The sequence below is a fragment of the Quercus robur genome, chromosome 2 (assembly GCF_932294415.1).
Source record: "Quercus robur chromosome 2, dhQueRobu3.1, whole genome shotgun sequence".
Taxonomy (NCBI): domain Eukaryota; kingdom Viridiplantae; phylum Streptophyta; class Magnoliopsida; order Fagales; family Fagaceae; genus Quercus; species Quercus robur.
In genome coordinates, this window is record NC_065535.1 from 48,585,750 (window position 1) to 48,606,701 (window position 20,952).

General features: G+C 35.5%; 2 protein-coding genes and 2 long non-coding RNA genes across 6 annotated transcripts; 2 read left to right on the forward strand and 2 right to left on the reverse strand.

Annotated features, from left to right (window-relative positions):
- Positions 1–594: 594 nt before the first annotated feature.
- On the reverse strand, positions 595–1,064 carry LOC126713828 (uncharacterized). Its single transcript, XR_007651445.1, has 2 exons — positions 1,020–1,064; positions 595–919 (listed from the first exon to the last, which is right to left on the reverse strand). It is a non-coding gene; the product is annotated as an uncharacterized LOC126713828 (long non-coding RNA).
- Positions 1,065–1,067: 3 nt separating this feature from the next.
- On the reverse strand, positions 1,068–2,860 carry LOC126713829 (uncharacterized). Its single transcript, XR_007651446.1, has 3 exons — positions 2,674–2,860; positions 2,473–2,573; positions 1,068–1,126 (listed from the first exon to the last, which is right to left on the reverse strand). It is a non-coding gene; the product is annotated as an uncharacterized LOC126713829 (long non-coding RNA).
- A 1,430-nt stretch (positions 2,861–4,290) lies between these two features.
- On the forward strand, positions 4,291–14,187 carry LOC126713830 (elongation factor Ts, mitochondrial). 3 transcript variants are annotated; one of them, XM_050413706.1, is made up of 8 exons: positions 4,291–4,864; positions 4,956–5,057; positions 6,314–6,488; positions 6,833–7,017; positions 9,349–9,474; positions 10,911–10,999; positions 12,102–12,153; positions 13,709–14,187. In XM_050413706.1, the coding sequence occupies exons 1-7, from the start codon at positions 4,457–4,459 to the stop codon at positions 12,145–12,147; spliced, it is 1,131 nt and encodes a 376-aa protein (XP_050269663.1). In that variant the 5' UTR covers positions 4,291–4,456; the 3' UTR covers positions 12,148–12,153; positions 13,709–14,187. The 3 variants fall into 3 exon arrangements, with proteins under 3 accessions (XP_050269663.1, XP_050269664.1, XP_050269662.1); XM_050413707.1 differs by having other exon boundaries at positions 13,718–14,187; XM_050413705.1 differs by lacking the exon at positions 13,709–14,187 and having other exon boundaries at positions 12,102–12,524.
- A 1,379-nt stretch (positions 14,188–15,566) lies between these two features.
- Positions 15,567–16,735, forward strand: LOC126713831 (uncharacterized). The gene has a single exon (XM_050413708.1). It carries the CDS (start codon positions 15,849–15,851, stop codon positions 16,407–16,409), a length of 561 nt encoding a protein of 186 aa, XP_050269665.1. The 5' UTR covers positions 15,567–15,848; the 3' UTR covers positions 16,410–16,735.
- Positions 16,736–20,952: the final 4,217 nt, after the last annotated feature.

Sequence of the window (20,952 nt, forward strand, 5' to 3'; positions counted from 1 at the left end):
CTCGCTAAAGACCAAATGGGCATTGCCCATGGGTAGGGATGGCAACGGGTCGGGTTCGGGCTGGGTTTTTGCATACCCGGGCCCGACCCGCGGGCCAAGACCCTAAACCCAGGCCCGGCCCGAATAATAATCGGGTTTTTTTTCCGGGGCCCAGACCCGCCCCGCCGGGCCCCGCGGGCCTCGTTTAACCTGTTGGGCCCAAATCTGGCCCAACTAATTTTTTTTTTTTAAAGCCCATTGAGCTGTTTTTTGCCAAATTGAAGCCCATTCATTGGGCAGCCAATTTAAGCCCATTCAAGTCATTATTAGGTAGCCAATTCAAGCCCATTCAAGGCATTATTAGGCAGCCCATTCAAGCCCATTCATTGGGCAGCCAATTTAAGCCCATTCAAGGCATTATTAGGCAGCCAATCCAATTCAAGCCCATTCAAGGCATTATTAGGCAGCCAATTCAAGCCCATTCATTGGGCAGCCAATAAATCATAACTATAAATCAATAAATTACCAAACATCAATACATCTATAAATCAATAAATCATAACTAAAATCACCAACTAAACATAAAAATGAAATAAATCCAATAAGTCCAAGAACTAAGTATCAAAAGTCCAACAAGTTCAAGAAATTCAAAAATAAAAAGTTACAAAACAAATCCTACAAGTGTAAGAAATTACAAAATGTCTTATCCTCCACAAACCAACAAATTAAAAAGGCTAAAAAATTACAAAATGCTAAAAAGACTTAAAATAATTACAAACCAACAAATTAATCCAACAAGTTTAAGAAATTAAAATGGCTACTAAATTATTACAAAATGTCTAATCATCCATAATTGTGACACAACTCCCATCCTCTTCATTAGGCTCCCCATCATCAAGAATTGTTTGAACGGTACAATCTCCGGACATAGTTGAAGAACCTACAATAACAATGAATTAAAGAATGAAATATCAAATTGTAACTAGCAAATATAAAACTACAATTTTAATTTTATAAATAGAAATTAGACAATTACTAACCGTTGATTTCACTCCATAACCAATTCTGAGCACACATCATTGCGAGGAAGAACCACTTGGCGAGGAAGAACCAGATTTGTTTGTGTCTTCCATCTCCATTTTAGGATCTGCATTCCCAACAAACACAAAAAACAAACAATTTCTTCCATTAAACAATCGAGATCATAGTAATAAGCAACAATTGCAACACATTTGAGAAGCAAATCGAAACTTAATACCAGCAAAGCAAAAGGTAGTAACCTCAGTTTCCTTGGAAAATAAATTTGGGATCCAACAACCATTAAAAGTTAAAATGGTCTCTTCTACTATTTTGATAAAAACCAGATTGCCCATCAATCATTTAATGCTAATCAATATAACCAATATAAATCCGACAAGATTCAATCTTTTGTGTTTCGTAAATCCGGTTCATACTAAGTAGAAATTTGCATCCAGGTAAAGACAGAACCAATATAACCAATGCAAGCAAAGAAGCAAAAAGTGAAATAAACAGAACCAACATATACACAGACAACATGTGAGGCAAAATGATGGTCAAACTTAGAAGCAAGTTCTAGCTATTAATTACAGGGAAAAAGTTAGGTACCGTCTTAGGTATTGGCGAATGAATCATATGGTTGAAGTAAACTATTGTTGGGAAAATATAACAGTGTTTAATTTCACTTCATTGGTCAATTAATACAGCCACGTAGTTAAAAAATTCAATTGAGGAACTTGAGTTGAGTTACAACACTTGTAGAATAGGTTTTGGCCTGAATCGTATTGTATGCTACAAGCATGAAAGGATAGGCCAAAACCTATCATCTAACTCATGAAGTTAATAGAAAATCAGCCACTCTTGTTCAGAATCTCTTTCAGTTTACAGTTAAGTCACCCCAGGCAATCTGATTCTATATTAGCAGAAACTTTTCATAAATTGCCGGAATGCACCACATTTGAATTCTCAATTGCCTCCAAAGTCCTTTGATCCACCAGTGAGTTGAAAAAATCATGGTTGTTCTCATTTTGTCTTTTGATTCTAACAAACTAACCATATTTTCTCCATCATTTCTGTTTTTTCTTTCCTCCTTCCACATTTTAATAGTTCATCCACATAGCATCTAAGAAAATAACTATATTGATATAACATGCATTTTCTATCACTTTCTGTGATCATTTTATTCTATCAGAAAATAACATTCATTTCTTTACATTATTATCATTGAAGCAAATGAAACTTACAATCCAGTTGCCTCATGTACTAATCATCAGCAAGCGAGTAGCATAAGCAAGGCAGATCTTCAATAATTTACTTCTATAAAACTAATTTAGACCCTGAAATATAAATTCTTATTTCATGATGATGGGCAAAAGTAAGAGCATCATACCATCAACCCTCGGTTTCGTGAGTGAGGAAGATCTTGAATATATTTTTCAAAAGAATGTAAATCCAGATGTGAAGAAAATTAATTACCTTTATTATATTAGTGAGGTGGTCCGTTAAGTGGATTCGTTGAGATTGACAAGGGTATCAGCTTCCAAGAATCGACTCAGATGCTTATCATCCAAATGTTCCTGAGAACAGAACAATAATCAATCGTTTAAGAACAGAACAATACCCTTTCAGGTCTCTTAAAAAAAAAAAAAAAAAAAGAGTCCAGGAGGTGACACAAACCTGGAGATGAGCTGCGGAGTGAGGGAGTGAGGGAGAGCTGCGTGCTGCATGCTGCGTGAGGGAGTGAGGGAGAGCTGTGCGTGACTGGAGATGGGTGACTGGAGATGGGCGACGGAGTGAGGGAGAGCTGCCAGTCGGAGTGAGGGAGTGAGGGAGAGCTGCGTGAGGGAGTGAAGGAGAGCTGCGTGAGGGAGTGAGGGAGTGAGGGAGAGCTGCGTGAGGGAGGGCTGCGTGAGGGAGGGTTGGAGGCTAAGTGAGTGATTTCAGATTTGGGGATTTAGGTTAGAATTATAGGTTTATATATATAAAGGGCATTTTAGTAATTTAGGGTACCGGGTTTTAAACGGGGCGGGTTTCGGGTCGGGTTTCGGGTTTTTTCAATAAAACCCGGACCCGACCCGGACCCGCTTCGGGTTTTTTTTTTTTAAATCCATACCCGACCCTATCCTTAATCGGACCGGGTAAAACCCGGCCCATTAGGGTCGGGCCGGACCGGGTACCCGCGGGTCGGGCCGAAATTGTCATCCCTACCCATGGGCAGGGTCATGGGCTGAAGTTTTCTCTTTTGGCCCAGCCCGACCTGACCCGTTAACTAGTTAATAGCCCATTATGCCCAACCCATTGTGCCCATGGACCAAGTAAAAATGGGCCGGGCCAGCTCGACCCGGCCCATTGACAACCCTTAATAAACGTCCTTTTTGTCTTGTCTTTTTTTTTTTTTTTTTTTTTTTTTTTGATATAAGATAGAATTTTACTCTAACTTAATCTAAGTGTATATGTGTGTGAAACTCCCTCTTGGAGACTTAAACCCCGGCCCTTGCTCCCTACACCCCATAAGCACTTATACTTGTGGACTGACCATCGCACCAAGGGTGTGCGGTGGTTGTCTTGTCTTTCTTAACTATTTTGATTTGGTTATATCTCGCAATATCCTCCATAAATAGAACATTGTATTAATAGCTATATTATCAACTAATGTATTAATGTGAGGAAGAGAGTAATTATTTTTAGGACTGACCGATTAAAATCTTGTTAGTTTGATCACATCTTAACCTAAATCCCATTCTTTGCAGAGAACTTACCTCCCAAGGACTTCCCATCTCTTTAGAAGTGTGTAAGTGTTCATAAAAAAAAGAAAGTATAAATGTTTATTCTACTCTATTGTTTTTTTTTTTCTTTTTTTTTTTTACTATTTCTATCTAGTCTTTTTTATTTTCATAACAACCCCCCAAAAAAGAGTTTCCGCCTTTTCTTCCAATGAATAAAAGAAAGGTTAGAATACAATTATACATTTTAAATTTGGTTGAAATTTATTTAAGATTTTAACTTTAATTTCATTCCATTAAGTTTTTAAAATTTTAAATTTATTAAATTTAAGCCTTATGCTAATTCCACTTAAAAATTTCCATTAAGTATACTATTAATTAGTAAAAAAAAATTCTAACATGAGAAAAAAAAAAAACTTAAAAAACTCGTTTTTTTTTTTTTTTTTTTTTTTTTTTTTTTTTTTTGATGCGAAAAAAACTCGTTAAGAGTACTAAAATAATTTTAGTCAAATTTAATTGGGGAAATTTGCATTTTAAATATATTTTTAAAGCGTTTATTTGTCAAAGGAAAAAGAAATTAAAAAAGAAAAAAGGACGTTTCTTTCTCAGTCACAACAAAGAACAAACTGGGCAAAATCAGTGGTCCTTCAAGCAGCGACGCCGCACTCAGTAGTCAGAAGTCGGTACACTCTCAGCCACAGCGTCAGCGTCAGCGCACTTTCAATTTCTGACAAGTCATGGCTTTCTCCGCCGTAACAAAACGCTCTCGCTCTATCGGAGCCATCCTCTTCAACGCTAGGCTCTTCCCAAATTCCACTTGTAGAAGTAGAAGTAGAAGATTCACCACCGAAACTTCTTCAGCTTCGAATCAAACGAATCTGATAAAGCAATTGAGGGAACGAACGAGCGCGCCCATAAAGGACGTGAAGGCCGCACTGTTGGAATCCAATTGGGACATCGAGGCTGCCCAGACTGAGCTCAGGAAGAGAGGCAAAGTACTGGCGTCCAAGAAGTCCGCTCGTACGGCCACCGAGGGTTTTCTCGCTCTCGCTCTCTCTCACACTCCCACTCATAATAGGGCTGCTCTTATCGAACTCAACTGCGAGACCGATTTCGTCGCCAGGAACGATATTTTTCAGCACTTGGTTTGTGTTTTTTTTTTTCACATTTTCCGATTTTGCTTTTTACATACATTTATTTCTTCATTGCTCATGCTTCTTATTTTTATTTTTTTAGGCTTTGTCTTTGGCGAAGCAGGCTTTGCTGGTGGAAAGTGGTACTCAGGCTCAGCTGGGTTTTGGTGCTGGCGGGTTTCATGTTGGACCTGAGACTCTCGAGGTATGGATAATCTGTTGTTAGCTTTGTAATTAATAATTATTATGTTGTTAGGACTGTGATTAAGTTAGTTACACATACCAAAAATTCTTTGTTCGTGTTAATTTTTAGTTTAGTTTTGTCGACACTTTGTTTGGGAGTTCAAAAATGAGAGCTTTTTATTATTTATTTAGCTATTTTTAGCTTAAATTTTTTCAAGTAAAGCATGTCCATAAAATGGCTCTTGGATCAGTTTCAAGTAAAGCATGTCCATTTTATAAACAAGAGCCATTTTATTTATAATTGTTTCAAGTAAAGCATATGGGATATCCATAAACAATTTTGCATATATTCTAGTATTCTGCTAATTACTCGTGGATCAATTGATTAATATTCTGCTTCTTTGTTAAGATGGTACCATTTTTTTTTTTAATGTAGATTTCAAAATAACCCTAAGGAATAGTATAATTGACTGGAGACAACACTGCATGAAATGGGGGTCATTAGTTCGAACCTCCCTCCCCTTGGGGCTAAAACTTACTTATAAATTTTGGACCTATACAGCTCAGGGCTTATGTGGATTTTGGACCTTGAGAGCTCTTGTCTATTTTTCTAAATTTCTAAGTTAAATCATGTGATGAAGGAAATAAAGGCTGAGATATTTCTCTGTTGATGACCTCTACTTTGGCTAAATTGAGTCTAAAAAGGGGGGGAAGTGGGGGTGGGAGGGTTGGGGAGCCTTAGTTTCATATTGTCCATTTTGCCAACTTCGTAAATTTTAGACCTTCGTGCGACGGCTAGTGCCTTCTGCCCAAGCAATGTATTGTGGGTATGAGTTTGTGAACTGGGTATTGCTAAGTTACTCGTATTTCTTTTGATTCTTTTTATCGGTGAGTTATACATGCATCCAATGAGTTTTCAACGTATCACATTTTGCCCTGATTTTAGAAATGGAGGAAGGGCTGTATGAACTAGAGCTCATTGGCCTAATTGTGATCTGTGTTAGTAAGATATAATCATGCTTTGAGAATTTCACCTGGTAATATTGTATGGCGGTCAAGGACTTTGACAATTTTAACCAGGGCATAAAGCTGACATGAAATCTATGTACTGGTGACAATGATATTTAGTCTATGCATGGTGAAAATTTAGTTTTTTTAAGGAAATAGTGAAAACAGGTAAAAATTTTGAATTTGTTTCTGGGAAATTCTGATTTTTTTTTTTTTGGTTGAAGTTGTTAGTCTATGGTCAGTGAGTTAATTTATCTTCAATCGTATCAGGAGTTGAAGTTAAATCTTGAACATCCAAAGATTAGTGGAGAAACAACTGTTCATAATGCAATTACTGAAGTGGCTGCAATGATGGGAGAAAATGTCAAACTTAGAAGGGGATTCGTGATGTCTACATCTTCAAATAGTGTTCTCTCTACCTACCTCCATGCCAGTCCTCAACCAGGTACTGTAATGTCAAACTGCTTCTTTTTTTCTTTTTTCTTTTTTCTTTTTTTTGGGTTAGCACCCACTAGGTTTTGAGCCCACAACTTCACCCTCTACACCATTTTTCAGAGGGAGGAGAATAGAGCTCATTGGCTAGTGATTTCAAACTGTTTCCCTTCCCTTTATTGGAAGAAATTAGACTCTCTCACTCTCTCTCCCTCTCACACACACACACAGGTCCTAAAATGGAACTCCTATGTTCTGTGATACTGTTTAGATGATAAGTTGGTAACCTTAGCCGGACTAAGAGGATTGTCTCATTTGGCATGAACCATGAAGTATTAAATGTTTGACCTGGAACAGGTTTGGGTCGTATAGCTGGAGTTTTAACTCTTGAAGTAGAGGATGGAAATTCTCAACTGGATGATCTTCAGCGTGTTGGATCAGAATTGGCAATGCATATAGTAGCAGCCAAGCCATTGTTCTTGACAAAGGAACTTGTTTCTTCTGATGCATTAGAAAGTGAAAGGGAAATTCTTAAGTCTCAGGTACTCAGTGACATCGTTAAGCACTAATAATTGGCTCTATGCTAAACATGAAATGAACAGTGAAAGCTATTTGTTGATATGGTCAATAGAGTGCCTTTTAAAGCACTGAATTGTAGCATGGAATCTGTTCGTTGACTTATTCAATAAATGTCATCATTGTTGTTCTATGAGGTGCCAACTGAAATTTTTATATGAATGTGGCTTTTTTCCGCCCTCTTTGGGTGTATTAAGCTATGTTGATGGAATTGTAACTAGTGTGAGAACACATGGAAGCATCACAAGTAAGTTTCGTATTACCATAGGTTTTCATCAAAGATCATCATTAAATCTATATCTCTTTCAACTAGTGATGGATGAGCTAGCTAAAATGATTCAAGATGAAGTCTCTTAGTATATTTTTTTGAAATGATAGAGTTTTAGCGGATGAACTAGATGTGAAGTTAGAAATTTGAAGAGATGTTTTAGAATCTAAAGGCTTTCGGCTAAGTACGAATAACATAGAGTACATCAAATGGAAGTTTAGTAAAAGTAGAAACAAAGATGAAGGAGTTGTAAGACTTTATGGTTAAAAGATACCAAAGAGGGAGAGCTTTCAATATATTGGATAATTCATAAAGATAAAGAGATTGAAGAGGATGTGAATCATAGGATAAGAGTAGGATGGATGAAGTGTAGGTATCAAGAGCACTTGTAGATATGTATTTAGATAAATGAAAACTTTTATTAGATTAGTTATGCTATATGGTACCGAATGTTGGGTTGTTAAGACGCAACATGTTTGAGTGTAGCATTGTAGCTGAAATGATAATGTTAAGATAGAAATACAAGGAAAGATATTATTAAAAAAAAATTCTATTAAAGATAGGGTAAGCCCTATTGATGAAAAGATATGGGAGAGTCGCTTGGGATGGTTTGGTCATGTGCATAGGAGAATGATTAATGCACCAATGAGAAAAAGTGAGTTAATCAAGTATAGGGAATGAAAAGGTAAAGGAAGACCTAAAATAGCATTATTAGAAGTAATATAAAAGGACATATCGTTTAAGGAGATATCAGAGAGTATGACTTCGAATAGCATAAAGAATACATGTGGGCAACCCTAACTAGTCTATTGAGGATCCAAATGTCAATCCCAAAATTTTGGGACTTAGGCTTGGTTGTTATTTTTGTGTATTCATAGGTGCCAATGGGCTAAACAATGGATGGTGGCCACGTTAGTTATCCTCAATTTTTAATCATACATGCTTTTAATTTAACTTCAGGGTCTCTTGTTTTCAATCCCTTAATTTCATTGCTAAGCAATTTTTTGTGTACTTCAATGGGTGTTCTGTTACATCCAGAGGGATAATTATATGCTTTAGTTAGTGTGCTATCAATAAATACCTTCAAAATTGGAGAAATGACTAGGAGTAAGTTCTCTATTGTATTCTATGCTAGACAATTAAGGAGACATTACCTATTGAACGGACTGTGCTGAAATGAGAACATTATATGGATTACAGCAAGCTGTGATGTTTTTTGGATTATTCTTGTAGAAAATGGTGGTGATATTTTCATGATGGTGGTGTGTGCATTGAAGATTAATGGTCCCGTGAACAAAGTTGAGCCTTTGGAGAAAAATTTCTTCAGCGGAAGACATTGACTCAAAGGAGGGTCATTGATAGTAAAGGATTGATGTAACCAACTTCAAGTAGCCATGTAGTGTTGCTGTGCAAAGGCTGTTTCTAGGCTCTAGTAAATGCATGCCACTGGAAACTTGTTGTAATGAATCTCCTCTCTACTATAATATGTATGTGTGGTTGAGTAGACATACATGTGCTTGATCTCCATCACTGTTTCTAGCAACTGCATGCCACTGGAAACTTCTTGTAGTGAATTCCCCATCTCTTTACCATAATAACCTGATTTGTTTGGTATGATTTTATTAGACTGTGGTTGCTTCAAATGATCTCTGCCCAGCAATTATAGGAACTTAAAAAGTATGAACTATCAGATATCACAGGGGCCTTTTTTTTAATACAGTTTGGCCCCAAAGGGAAATTTGAACTAGGGACCTTTGCTTCATGAGTTGTGGTCTTCAGTCAATTGTGCTCCCCCTATCCCCTCCCCTCCCTCTCTTTTTTTCTTTTGTTTTCCGATAGCTTTCCTTTTTCTTTTTTTGATAAGTATTTTCAGATAGCTTTTCAATGATGATTATGATAATCTATTCTATCTCCTCAAACTATTCTGTAGTTTTCTGCTAATTTGCAACATCCTTCTAGCTACTTGTCATTGTAATGTTCATTCTGGTAGTTTTAGATTTTAAACTATTTATTTGGTTTTTCTTTACAGGCGGAAACCAGTGGGAAGCCTCAGATGGCCATAGAAAAAATGGTAGAAGGTCGACTTCGTAAATACTTTGAGGATGTTGTTCTAATGGAGCAAAAATTTGTTATGAATGATACCATAAATGTAAAGGTATGTGAGGCCAGCTTGTATTATTTGAAATTATGAAATTTGATTACTAGAAAATGGACCATAAGATGAATCTAATTTATTCTTCAGATAACATGACCAGAAAGATAACAACAGATTAATCAGTTTTGTTTGGAGAATGAGGTATCTAGCCAAAAACTAAAAATAAGAGAAGCTGGCAGAACTTTGTGTGTCAAACACTGGCCATTTTGAAGTTAAAGTGTATAACAAATGTTTTTTTTCCTTGTGGGAGGATAATATCTTTCTGTGGAGATATGTTCATTTTGGATTTCTCATTATAATGATAGATTTTATAATTTAACTCCCTTATCACTATATAAGAGTATATATAATTTAGCTCTTAAATAGTTAATTGTCAAATTACAGTGAGGTCTCTCCATTTGAGTTCATATGGAATTTTTATCACACCTGTAATTTTATAGCTGTGCATATTATCCACCGGTTTCTTTTCTTTAATTCTACGGGCAGTAATGCATGTTGCGTATCTCCATATTCAATAAAAAGGTTTTATCCGGTGCATAAGGTATCACCATATTCAATGTCTTGAAAGAATTTGGATTTGGGATGAAATAGTAATTGACACTTGACAATGACAAATGAAATAGGATGTCTAGATCTAGGTTAGTATTTGAGAAGGAGAATTTAAAGAGGCAGAGAGATTGGAAGGTAACTTCTGATGAACCTTATCATCTCTATGTAACATCCTGCATGTCCTTAAATCCTCCTACATCTTCATTGGTTTGTAGTTCTCAGAAGTGAAACTGTGAAAGTAAAAGTGGAGATATATATTATGAAAAAAATGCAACATAACAATTAACATGTCACCTGTTAACTTGCTCACTGAGGATGACGGGTTTCAATTTTAGCTGTTGTATTATGGAAAGGTCCATTTTAGTTGAAGTCCATGCCAATATATTAGCTCATCCTTGTGTATTGATGGTGGTCTGGACAGTAGATTTTGTTGTTTCAAGCTAGTTTGTGGTGTGGTGTACTTATTATGTCATCATATGTTGACTGTTATATGGATTTCTAGTATTGCTAATGAATTTCTGTTCAATCACACAAAAAGAAAAGAGAGAAGCATGAAAAGATGCTGACACCATAAGCCATATGTTACACTCGTGGGATCTATGTGTAGCATTACGACTCCATACAGTGATGAGTATAGAAGAGTCTAGACCAACTATAGCTGGCTCTGGTTGGTGTCTTCTTATAATAATCACTAGAAGACATTAAGTTTAGCTTAATATTGATTTATAGTTTCTCTTCACTTGTTTGGAGTATTAACCACTTTATCTGCCAGTATCTATAACATGCAGACATGCACAACTGCTGGCAAGTTTCATATGTGAGCATATTTGTGCCCTGTATTATTTGCTATTTTGTAGTTGACTCATGTTTTATACATTACTCTACAGACGCTGTTAAATAATCTATCCAAGGAAGTAGGCTCACCTGTGAAGATAGGGAATTTTTTCAGGATGGAAGTTGGAGAAGGAATTCAAAGGTAGAAACCATACACTTTGCTCAATGTATGTTCTTTGGTCCGAGCAATACCATTGAGCCTGTCAGTGTAACTTTTTTACTACTATTAATATTAAATGTAATGTGTGGCTTCTGAAATGGTGTTCATATGAGTTTTGCTTTGTCATCACTTGTGTAGCTTCCTTAATCTTAGATAATGTAAAATGTAATGTGTGTTTTCCATCAGTTCTTTGGCTATAGCCATGGACCTGCTCAAGATCATAGTTATCATTATGTCTGAACGTATTGAATGTTGCTCATAAGTTTACCCATATTGATGCTCATCCTACTAGGTAGAACTGGCACCATAAACGCTTCCATTTGGAGCAGAAAGAGTTCAAGCATGTTATTGCGTATCAAATGTATCCTACAGGATACGACAATGATACAGCCCATACTAGTCAATTCTCATTGTTGACTTGACATTTAAGAAAATGCTCTGACCACCATTAGTTCCTTATTCATAGCATATGCATGATCACCTCCCTCCTTTCTTATGCTATTGCATTCGTCTTCATGGCAAAGCACTTCCTTGATTTCACTGTCTTGTCCAGTGTATCTCCTTTCAGAAGCCTAGGGAAATAAAATTCTGGGATGGGGTTCATTTTTTCCATGTAATATTTGCATAGGTTTTAGCCAGTAATGACAAAATTGAGAATTACTGGAGTAGATTTAGAGACAAATGCGATGTAACATATAAAATGATATGACCCAGTTTGTGAAATGTAAGTATTGGTTTATTCATCACTGAACTTCATTTTGTTTAGTAAGTTTCTGTTGATTTTTGGGAGGCTACCTTGAATAATTTGTAGTCATTGTCATTGCTATTTACGGTTGCGTGACTACCAAAGCTTCTTATCATTTGGACATGCTTAACTAGGTCTTCAGGGCCTAATCTGCATATGTTGTCTATGATTGTCATAGTCTTTGTTGTATGCTCATTTTTCAGTTCATTTTGCTTGGTGCCTGAGGTGAGATTATGCACCTTATACCCTGCAGCAAAAATATTTTTTGCTTTACCCAGCTCATGGCCTTATTGTGTCATCCTATATTTTTTCACTAAAATTGCTACTTGTTCTACATAGGCTGGAAGAATCGACTGCATCTGAACCTGTGGCTCAGGCTGTTTAATGTAAGGTAATGCCACTCTCATCCAGCCATCCAGGGGACCCATTAAGGTAGAGGTTAATTTTGAAGATGTCACTCCAGGTCCAGGGTTGGGGATTTTGTTTTCATTTTTAGTTTTGATGGTCTTTCGCATCTTTTCTTGCACTCCCCATCTTAGTTAGTTACCATTAAAAATGAGGCTTCTTGAGGAACGGAATGGTTGAAGTGCTCCAAAGTTATTCTTTTGGGGTTATAAAATGCTACATCTTATTTTTGTTACAGAATTTTGAGACTTATCTTTCTTTTTTCACCCTACAAAGTGAAATTTAAGGATAGGTTTTTTTTTTATAAAGAATATACCAAATGCTTATTTAATGGAAGTATTTGGGTTTGCATGGTTATTCATTTGCGTTCGTATGCACTTTATGTCGAATTCAATTAGGGAGCATTAGCTACAACACCTAAGTTTTGTCCTATGAACAAATTTCAATAAATTTCTAAGACCTCTATTTTTTATATAAATCGTTACTACTTATATTTTATATATATATAAACCATTACTACTGATTAATTAAATGATAATTTTGCAACCTAATGGATATTTTTCTTTTTTGGGTTTTTATTCTTCCAGATGAAGAAAAACACGATTGTTTAGCATATTACATGGTTTTATTCAAGATCGCCTCTTGTATGATTATCCAATATTGATTCCTTCTTTTCTTTTCCTTTTACCCTTTTTGGTCCCCAGATCATAGAAGAAGCTTTATCCTCCCAAATCCCAACCTCCTCGAACCCAAAATATAATCACAGTTGCACACGCCTTAGCTTGCTTAGCAAAGGATTTGGCTGGTCCAAAACTGTGGCTGTGCAATATTTTCATCCTCAATCAATAAAATTACTATCTTTTTCTCTAAAAGAAATAAAAATATAATTGCAATGTTGAATTTACACTTAGTTTGTTTTGAAGTAAAATATTTTACATGTAAAAACATTTTCTATAAAATATTTTCAAGTGTTTTGATATGTCAAGTAAAATATTTCAAGCAAACCACCAAAACCAGTGTCTCAACCACTAGAGTCATTGGTGTTGAAGGTTGGGTGACCGAAAATGGTGGCTCTGGCGACTAGACTGCTGGTGAGTGGTTACAGCTGTTGGAGTAGCACCTCTGGTGACTAAACCGCCAGCATTGGTGACTAGAATGGCATCTCCAATGACTGAACCATTGACACCAATCGTCGGAATGGTGGCTTAAGTGATTGGACCCTGGGCATCGGTTGCTGGAGCAGCGACTCCAGCCAATGGACTATAGGCATTAGCTGTCCAACCCACTAGACTGGTGACCTAGCCACTAGATGGGGTGAGGGCAAACCACCATGTGTTTTTGTAAAATATTTGACCAAAATTCTAAAGATAAAAGCGTTTTATAACTTTTTATAAAGGATTTTACAATTAACGAAAAATAATTTACAAGTTTGACCACATTTTACATGCAAATAAACACTTGAAAATGGGAAAACATCTTTCAGAAAAATATTTTATTTCAAAACAAACAAAATAAGTCATGAATTATATATGTGTGTGTAGTTTTGGCAGGTGATAAATATTGGCGCGATGGTGAAGAATGACAAAGTATGCTTAGTGGCAGTTAGTAGAAACTACAAAGCTCTAACATTCTGCATGTAAATGACCGACTTTATCGAGACAGGAGATCCTCTTTAGGTTGAATGAACCCCATGATACTCTCGTAATTCCTATGGCAAGTGTATTAGATGGAAATATTCTTAACGCAATCAACCACCTTCAGCTCCTCACCCATGGTCCCCATTGTTCAATTGTAGCAAAACTTTAAGATACCAAGTTCTACATGAAGGGTAGAGGTTTTGTTTAGTACTCCTGTGTACTTAACGAGGCTAACATGTGATTATTTTTGAACACATATCATCTTAGACTGTTTGTCTTGCAATCCAAACCCTTCTATATATGAATTTCATTTTTTAATTTTTTAACAAGTTTTTTGTTTGTACTTTAGGCCTTCTAATGTTTTAGTGAATTCCTTTGTGTTCCTTTTTTTTTTTTTTTTTGCTGAAACTTTGTGTTCGTTTTAGAGGCTGATGAAAGAGATGACAGATTTTTTTTTCGTTAATCTAATATTATTACTTAAAAAAAAAAAAAAAACATGGTAGTACGGAAGCATAATAGTTGTCGAATACCGTGTTTTTTTTTTTTTTTTTTTTTGATGGGATGTTGAATACCGTGTTGTACCATCCCTCAAAAGCGGAGCTAATATTGTATCTTGGTGGCATAAGATAATGGTAATGGGGGCACCTAATGTAGTAGTACGGAAGCCTAACTTTATTGGAACAGATTTAAAATATTCCATGCCAGTGCAGTGCACTGATGAGATGTTGTGTTGTATGAGATGGAAAAATTAAAATTAAAATTGTTTGAGATGGAAAAGTAGTACTAGATTATCATATATTAATCCTAATTAATTAATGAATATATATATATATATATATGATTGGGAAAGATACTAGGAAATGTGGCACCAACGCTCCCGTGACGCAGTTAGCTTATAGTATATTATGAGCTGAACTTTTAGAAGAGCACAGACTAGCATAACCGACACCGCCACCACTTCCTTAAATTCTCTCAAAAAGACAAATTAGCAAAAAGTTCACGCAAACCTTACTGTTCAATTATTTATATATATATATATATATTCGTAGTTCACATGCTTTCCTGTTCTTTTTTTTTAAAAAAAAATTATTTTTTTATTTTTGGTTTCTCACCGCCAGCTTATGGAGTTTTTTTAAAGTGTTAGTGTCCGGACTTGAAGTGAGGAGCTTCTAATCAAACTCGAGATAGTCATTTTGAGACCGAGTCAACCACTTTGCCAACCCAGTGGATTGTTCTTTTTTAATTATAACTATATTGATTATTGATCATTCTTCCAAAAAAAATCCATTTTCGGTGCTGAAAGACATATATCTTAGCAAGTGATGATCCAACCATTAGTCTTTTTTTTAATTTATACATATATGAAAGTCATAAAAGTTTGTATTACTTCTATACGAAACACAACCAAGACCAATAAACACCCAAAGAAAAAGAAAGAAAGAAAAAAGGAAAACTCCCTTTACAAAGGGAAAAGGAGTGGGTCTCACACGTTAAGATAGGACAATTGTTGGAAATGATAAACCATACATGGTAAAATCAACTACCAACTGGAAATGTACCTTTCAATATGTTTCTTCAATATATAATAAATATTGTTTTGATACTTTCTCTAAATTTCCCTACGCGGACTCTCAAGAATGTCAACCCCAACTTCTTTACACAACTGGCTCATTCCTTATTAGAATCTTCTATATTCATATGTATATTTCTTGTTTAGACTTTTTCTAGCTAGCTACTGCCTTATAAAATTGACTCATTATTATTCCCCAACTACCTAGCTCTTCGTTATACCCCCGGCCAGTACTCCCAAAATTGACTCATTAATCCCAAGACAAAGTCCTCTCCAAAACCATCTCTTCTCCTTCAAACCTCTCCAACCCCAACACAAATCCACTTCGATCTCTTTCTCTTACTTGTTCATCAAACTCAAAGCCCACATACTCATATATATCTAGCTAGCTACTACGAGTTTTCTTTAAGTACCGTTTTGCTTATTTACATTTCTCTTCTTGACATATATACATTCACAAAAAAGGCATATCATATGGGAAACTACGTTTCTTGTGCTCTATCCAGCCCAGGAGGCAAGCAATCTAGAGCCACAAAAGTGATCTTCCCAAGCGGCCAAATTCAAGAATTCCATGCACCCATTAAAGCAGCTGAACTCATGCTTGAGACACCAAACTTCTTCGTTGTAAACTCAATATCTCTCCAAATTGGACGAAGGTTTTCTGCACTCAACGCCGACGAAGACCTAGAGATGGCTAACGTTTATGTCATGTTCCCCATGAAGAGACTCAACTCTATTGTCACAGCAGCTGACATGGGTGCCTTGTTCCTCACCGCCAATTCTGCAGCCAAGCGTGGTTCTGGCGAAGCCAACATAAGGACATTTCCGGAGACTAGAGATGTTCCCCAGTTGGTGGAGGGAAAAACAGCTGATGATTGGCAGGAAAATGAGACGGCGGTGGCGGTACCAAAGTTGAATTTGGATGATATTGAGGAATTTTCGTCGCCAGAGTTTATGCTTAGGTTGTCTATGTGCAGGTCAAGGAAACCATTGTTAGAGACCATAGCAGAAGAGCCAGTTATTTGTTCACGTTAAACTAGGGTGTGTTTTTTTTTTTTTTTTTTTCCGTAGTTGGGTCAAATAGTATATAGTTAGTATTACGTGCCCTTCCTGCAAGGGAAGTTTTTTAATACATTTTAAGTGGAGATTCAAATCCTAAAGGGTTTTTGTTTGAAACACTAAATGTCATTATTGGTTTTATGCAAGGAAGTTAGGAAGGTTAAAGAAAAGTGAGTAAAATTCTTTGGACATGACATGTATATGGATAGTTGGAATAAATATTTTGATGGTTAGGTCATGTTTTAAGTGAAGTCACATGTGAACAAAATATCAATTAATGGAGAAAATTTTATGTATGATTGAGATTATTGTATGTTTGGTATTTCAGATATATAGTAGGGAAATTTTAGTTGTTTTAATTATATATGATATGAATTAGTAAAATACGGTACGAGTTTAATACGACAAGAATACGGACGGGTATAGTTTGACATTTTTCAAAAAGTAAATTTTAAAAATTCAATATAAAAATACAGAAACAGAGAAGAAAAGGTATATGTATGTTATGGGTATATTATTATTATTTTTTTTTTAAATCATAACAAAAATATGTAAACATTTACCATATATATTTTTAGATAAATACAATCATCTCTGTATCATAACCTTTTAACTTCTGCCAAGTGTGACACTACTTTTGTCATATTTGGTAGTTCCCTTAGTTTTTTTTTTCTGTTTTTTTTCCTCTCAAATTTGATAGTTTTATCATCACATTAGACAGTGCCAACATTATATCTAACCATACTTTTGTCAAATTCGGTGATTCACTTTTTTTTTTCTCACATTTGATCCATCTTCACATTGGAAAGTACCAACATTACATATAATTGAACTTTTGTCATATATGGTGGTTCCTTTATTCTTTTTTTCTTACATTTGTTCTATCATCATATATATTAAGTAGTGTCGACATCACATCTGACCATACTTTTGTCATATTCGGTGGTTCACTTTTTTTTTCTCACATTTGTCAGTTCCATTGTCATATTAAATAGTTCCAACATCACATATGACAATACTTTTATCACATAGGTCAAAAAAGGCAAAAACTCTAGTCCTTTACATCCATTAAAATTGGAACCATTCAAAGAGACTAATAGATCATAAGCTCTTAGTACTGCAAACCCAAAATTACCTGGCATTGAAAGTTGCATAAGCATATTACATTGAACTATCACCAAGGTGTTTGCGTTCTCATTTCTAGAAATTTAACAAAAGCAAAAATGGTAAATCACTTTCTCCCATTTTAATTTGTTTCCACTATTTTTTGCATCTATAGCTTTCCTCCACATTCAACATTAGCTTATGCAATAATTCTTCCATTTAAATTATTTATAAAAAAAAAAAAAAAAGTTATATTATGAACTTCATAATCAAGAACTACATTTTAGAGTTATCACAATATAGAATAGGCGTAAATGCACTTTTAGTCCCTATGTTTTGGCTTTTTTTCATTTTGGTCCCTACATTTTATTTTTTCCACTTTTAGTCCCTAAACCAATTAACGCGTGTTTATTTTCGTCCTTTCCGTCAGTCAACCAACGGAAATAGCTGAGGTGGCAGCCGGAGGAATTAAAATATTATAAAAATGCCACATCACCCATGACACATCATCATATAAATTTAAAAAATTAATTTATTAATTTTAACAAAATTAAAAAACATAAAAACAAAATTTAAAACATAAAAATACATCAGATTTGAATCAAACACACAAAAAACCCAAAATTTTTCTTCAGAAACAAACACACAAAAACTCAAAATCTCTACCTCACCTCCATAAAAACCCCAAGACCCTACTACCTCCTCATCTTCTTCGACGCCACCCAGCTCCACGACAAGTCAGAGCTCCAGCTCAAAATCCTCCACATCTGCCTCGTCACTCCACAGTAGTTCTCGAAGCAATCGGAGTAGATGGACCAGGGCGTTTTTCGCGACTCGCCGAGTTGATGGCCGATTTCGTCCAGGCCAAGACCAAGCTCAACGTCCGTCTGATTCACCGGCCTCCGTTCCTCTCCACCAAGCAATTGGGCTTCATCATGGTCGCGACCCTGGTTTGGATCCCCTTCGCGATTAAGAAGATCGTGAAAGGCGAGACCTTGCTTCATGATCCCAACCTCTGGCTCGCCGGCTCGGTTTTTGTTTACTTCTTCAGCTTTCTCTTTGGATCTGGGTTTTGAGAAAGAGATGGTGGGTGCTAGGTTTGCTGGGATCTGGGATTTCTCTTTGGCTTTGATCGGTGATTGTTGGTGGGTTTGACTGGGTTTGATCGGATCTGGGTTTAGAGAAAGAGATGTTGGTGGGTGCGGGTTCGACTGGGTTCGTTGGTTGGGATTGCAGGGTTTGTTGGTTTGATCGATGATCGTTTCTAAACATTTGGGGTTTGGGGTTTGGGGTTTGCTGGAGATTTGGTTTTGGCGTTTGCTGGGAATTTCACATTTCGAAATTTCTTTTTGTTTTCTGAGTTATTAACTTGTTGTGGTATTTGAAATTTCTTTGATTATGGTTTGGTTTGGGAGTGGATGAGTTGTTGGGTTGATGTTCATGTTCTTCGAAATTTCTTTGCTCTTTGATTTGGTGATGTTCACATTTTTTTTTCCTGTAGGTTCGATGTTCATGTTCTTTTATTCTGGGTTTGCTCTTTGATTCTGGGTTTGATGTTGTTGCTGGGTTTATTTCTTGATTTAAGAAGAACATTGAAGAATAAGTTCTTATGTTCTTAGATCTCAATTATAACATTGTATTTTATGTTTTAAATTTTTTTTTTTATGTTTTTTAATTTTGTTAAAATTAATAAATTAATTTTTAAATTTATATGATGATGTGTCATGGGTGATGTGGCATTTTTATAATATTTTAATTCCTCCGGCTGCTACCTCAGCTATTTCCATTAGTTGACTGACGGAAAGGACGAAAATAAACACGCGTTAATTGGTTTAGGGACTAAAAGTGGAAAAAATAAAATGTAGGGACCAAAATGGAAAAAAGCCAAAACAGAGGGACTAAAAGTGCATTTACGCCTATAGAATATTGTACACCATCTTCTAAAAAAATTTCTCATGGGAAGAAACTACGTATGGAATAGTTCCAAACCACCGTTTTAATTGTGGCAATTTAGAGGGGAGGAAAAAAAAAATCAATGTCCAAACTTGTATATTCCGCGACAATTTTTGGAGAGTCACAAATAGATTGCACCGTGGAACAAACTGCAGGAATATGAGCCAATTCTTCATCCTACCCCTGCAAAATGATTTAGCTTCATATTAAATGTAAGTTTTGAGCAGCTAGAAAAAAAGGGAAAGAAAAAGATGCTATGCCACTTCAGCAAGACACCATCCTAATAACATTATCAATCTACTATCTATTACTTTCTCAAAAAAAAAAAAAAAAAAAAATCTACTATCTATTATTTGCATCAAGATTTGATTGAAATTTTTTCAATCTTTTACTCCATGATTAAGTAAGTTAGTTAATTGACATTGCATAAGATAGGCACACTAGCTCCACTAGGCTACTACAAAGCTTATAGAACAAAACATCAAACACATGGTGTGTATTTTTAGAACAAATCATCAAATGTTGTTCAAAACTCCCAAATGCAACAACCAAAAACAAATCACCCACAAGCCATCATATATCCACCAAATAAAGGAAGAAGAAAAAGAACTAACCTCAGGTTGCTACAGTTTATCAAACAAATAATAGGTTGCTGCAGTTTATCAAAAAAACCTCAAGTTGCATAGTTTATAAAAAAAAGCCTCAAGTTGTTGCAATTTATCAAAAAAAAAAACTCAGGTTGCTGCATTCAATGAGTAGAAGAGACTCAAGCATCTCCAAACCATGAAATATGAACCTATAACTCAATCAAATTCAAAAACTAAGCAGTAATCATATTTGTTATATTTAAAAGCCAAAACGAACAACAATACAAGACCCAGATGAAATATTCTTGACTTGGAAAACAAAAACAACCTATAGATTGTTGGAAATAAAGGAGAGATATTACCTGACTCTTCCTTGGAAATTACATAATATGATTTTATCAAAAGAGGTGGCAGAGATGAGGTGTGGATCAAATCACTATCTTAAGACAAATCATGCCGTTTAAGGTCTATTTGATGTAGTTAGACAAATAATTTCTGCACATTGTTCCTAGGATACAATAGACCAGCCACCTTTGCTGATTATCTTTGCGAGTCTACACTGCTCGTAGGATATAAGCTCTCTACAGCACTTTCTTTTCCCATAGAGTAAAAGATAAAGTATTTTGTTATGAGTAAGAAGCTATAGATGGGTTTAGAACAATAACAAAATTGATTTTTGAAAGTATATAGCTTGGTAATCCAAATAAGGTGATATCTGAAACTTTTTATCTCTTTCTATATATATAATATAATAGCCGGACATGAACTTGTCTTTTGCCAAAATCTATACGTTGAAAACAATTAAATGGAGTCATAATGCTATTGAAATTAATAGTCCATAAAGTGGCTGAAATTTGAATACCAAGCAGTTCAAA

Bases quoted from the DNA above. Each gene is read 5' to 3' on its own strand.
- LOC126713831 (XM_050413708.1), top strand. From the start codon at position 15,849: ATGGGAAACTACGTTTCTTGTGCTCTATCCAGCCCAGGAGGCAAGCAA.
- LOC126713830 (XM_050413706.1), top strand. From the start codon at position 4,457: ATGGCTTTCTCCGCCGTAACAAAACGCTCTCGCTCTATCGGAGCCATC. The intron at 4,865-4,955 runs GTTTGTGTTTTT...TTATTTTTTTAG, and splicing joins ACGATATTTTTCAGCACTTG to GCTTTGTCTTTGGCGAAGCA. The intron at 5,058-6,313 runs GTATGGATAATC...CAATCGTATCAG, and splicing joins TTGGACCTGAGACTCTCGAG to GAGTTGAAGTTAAATCTTGA.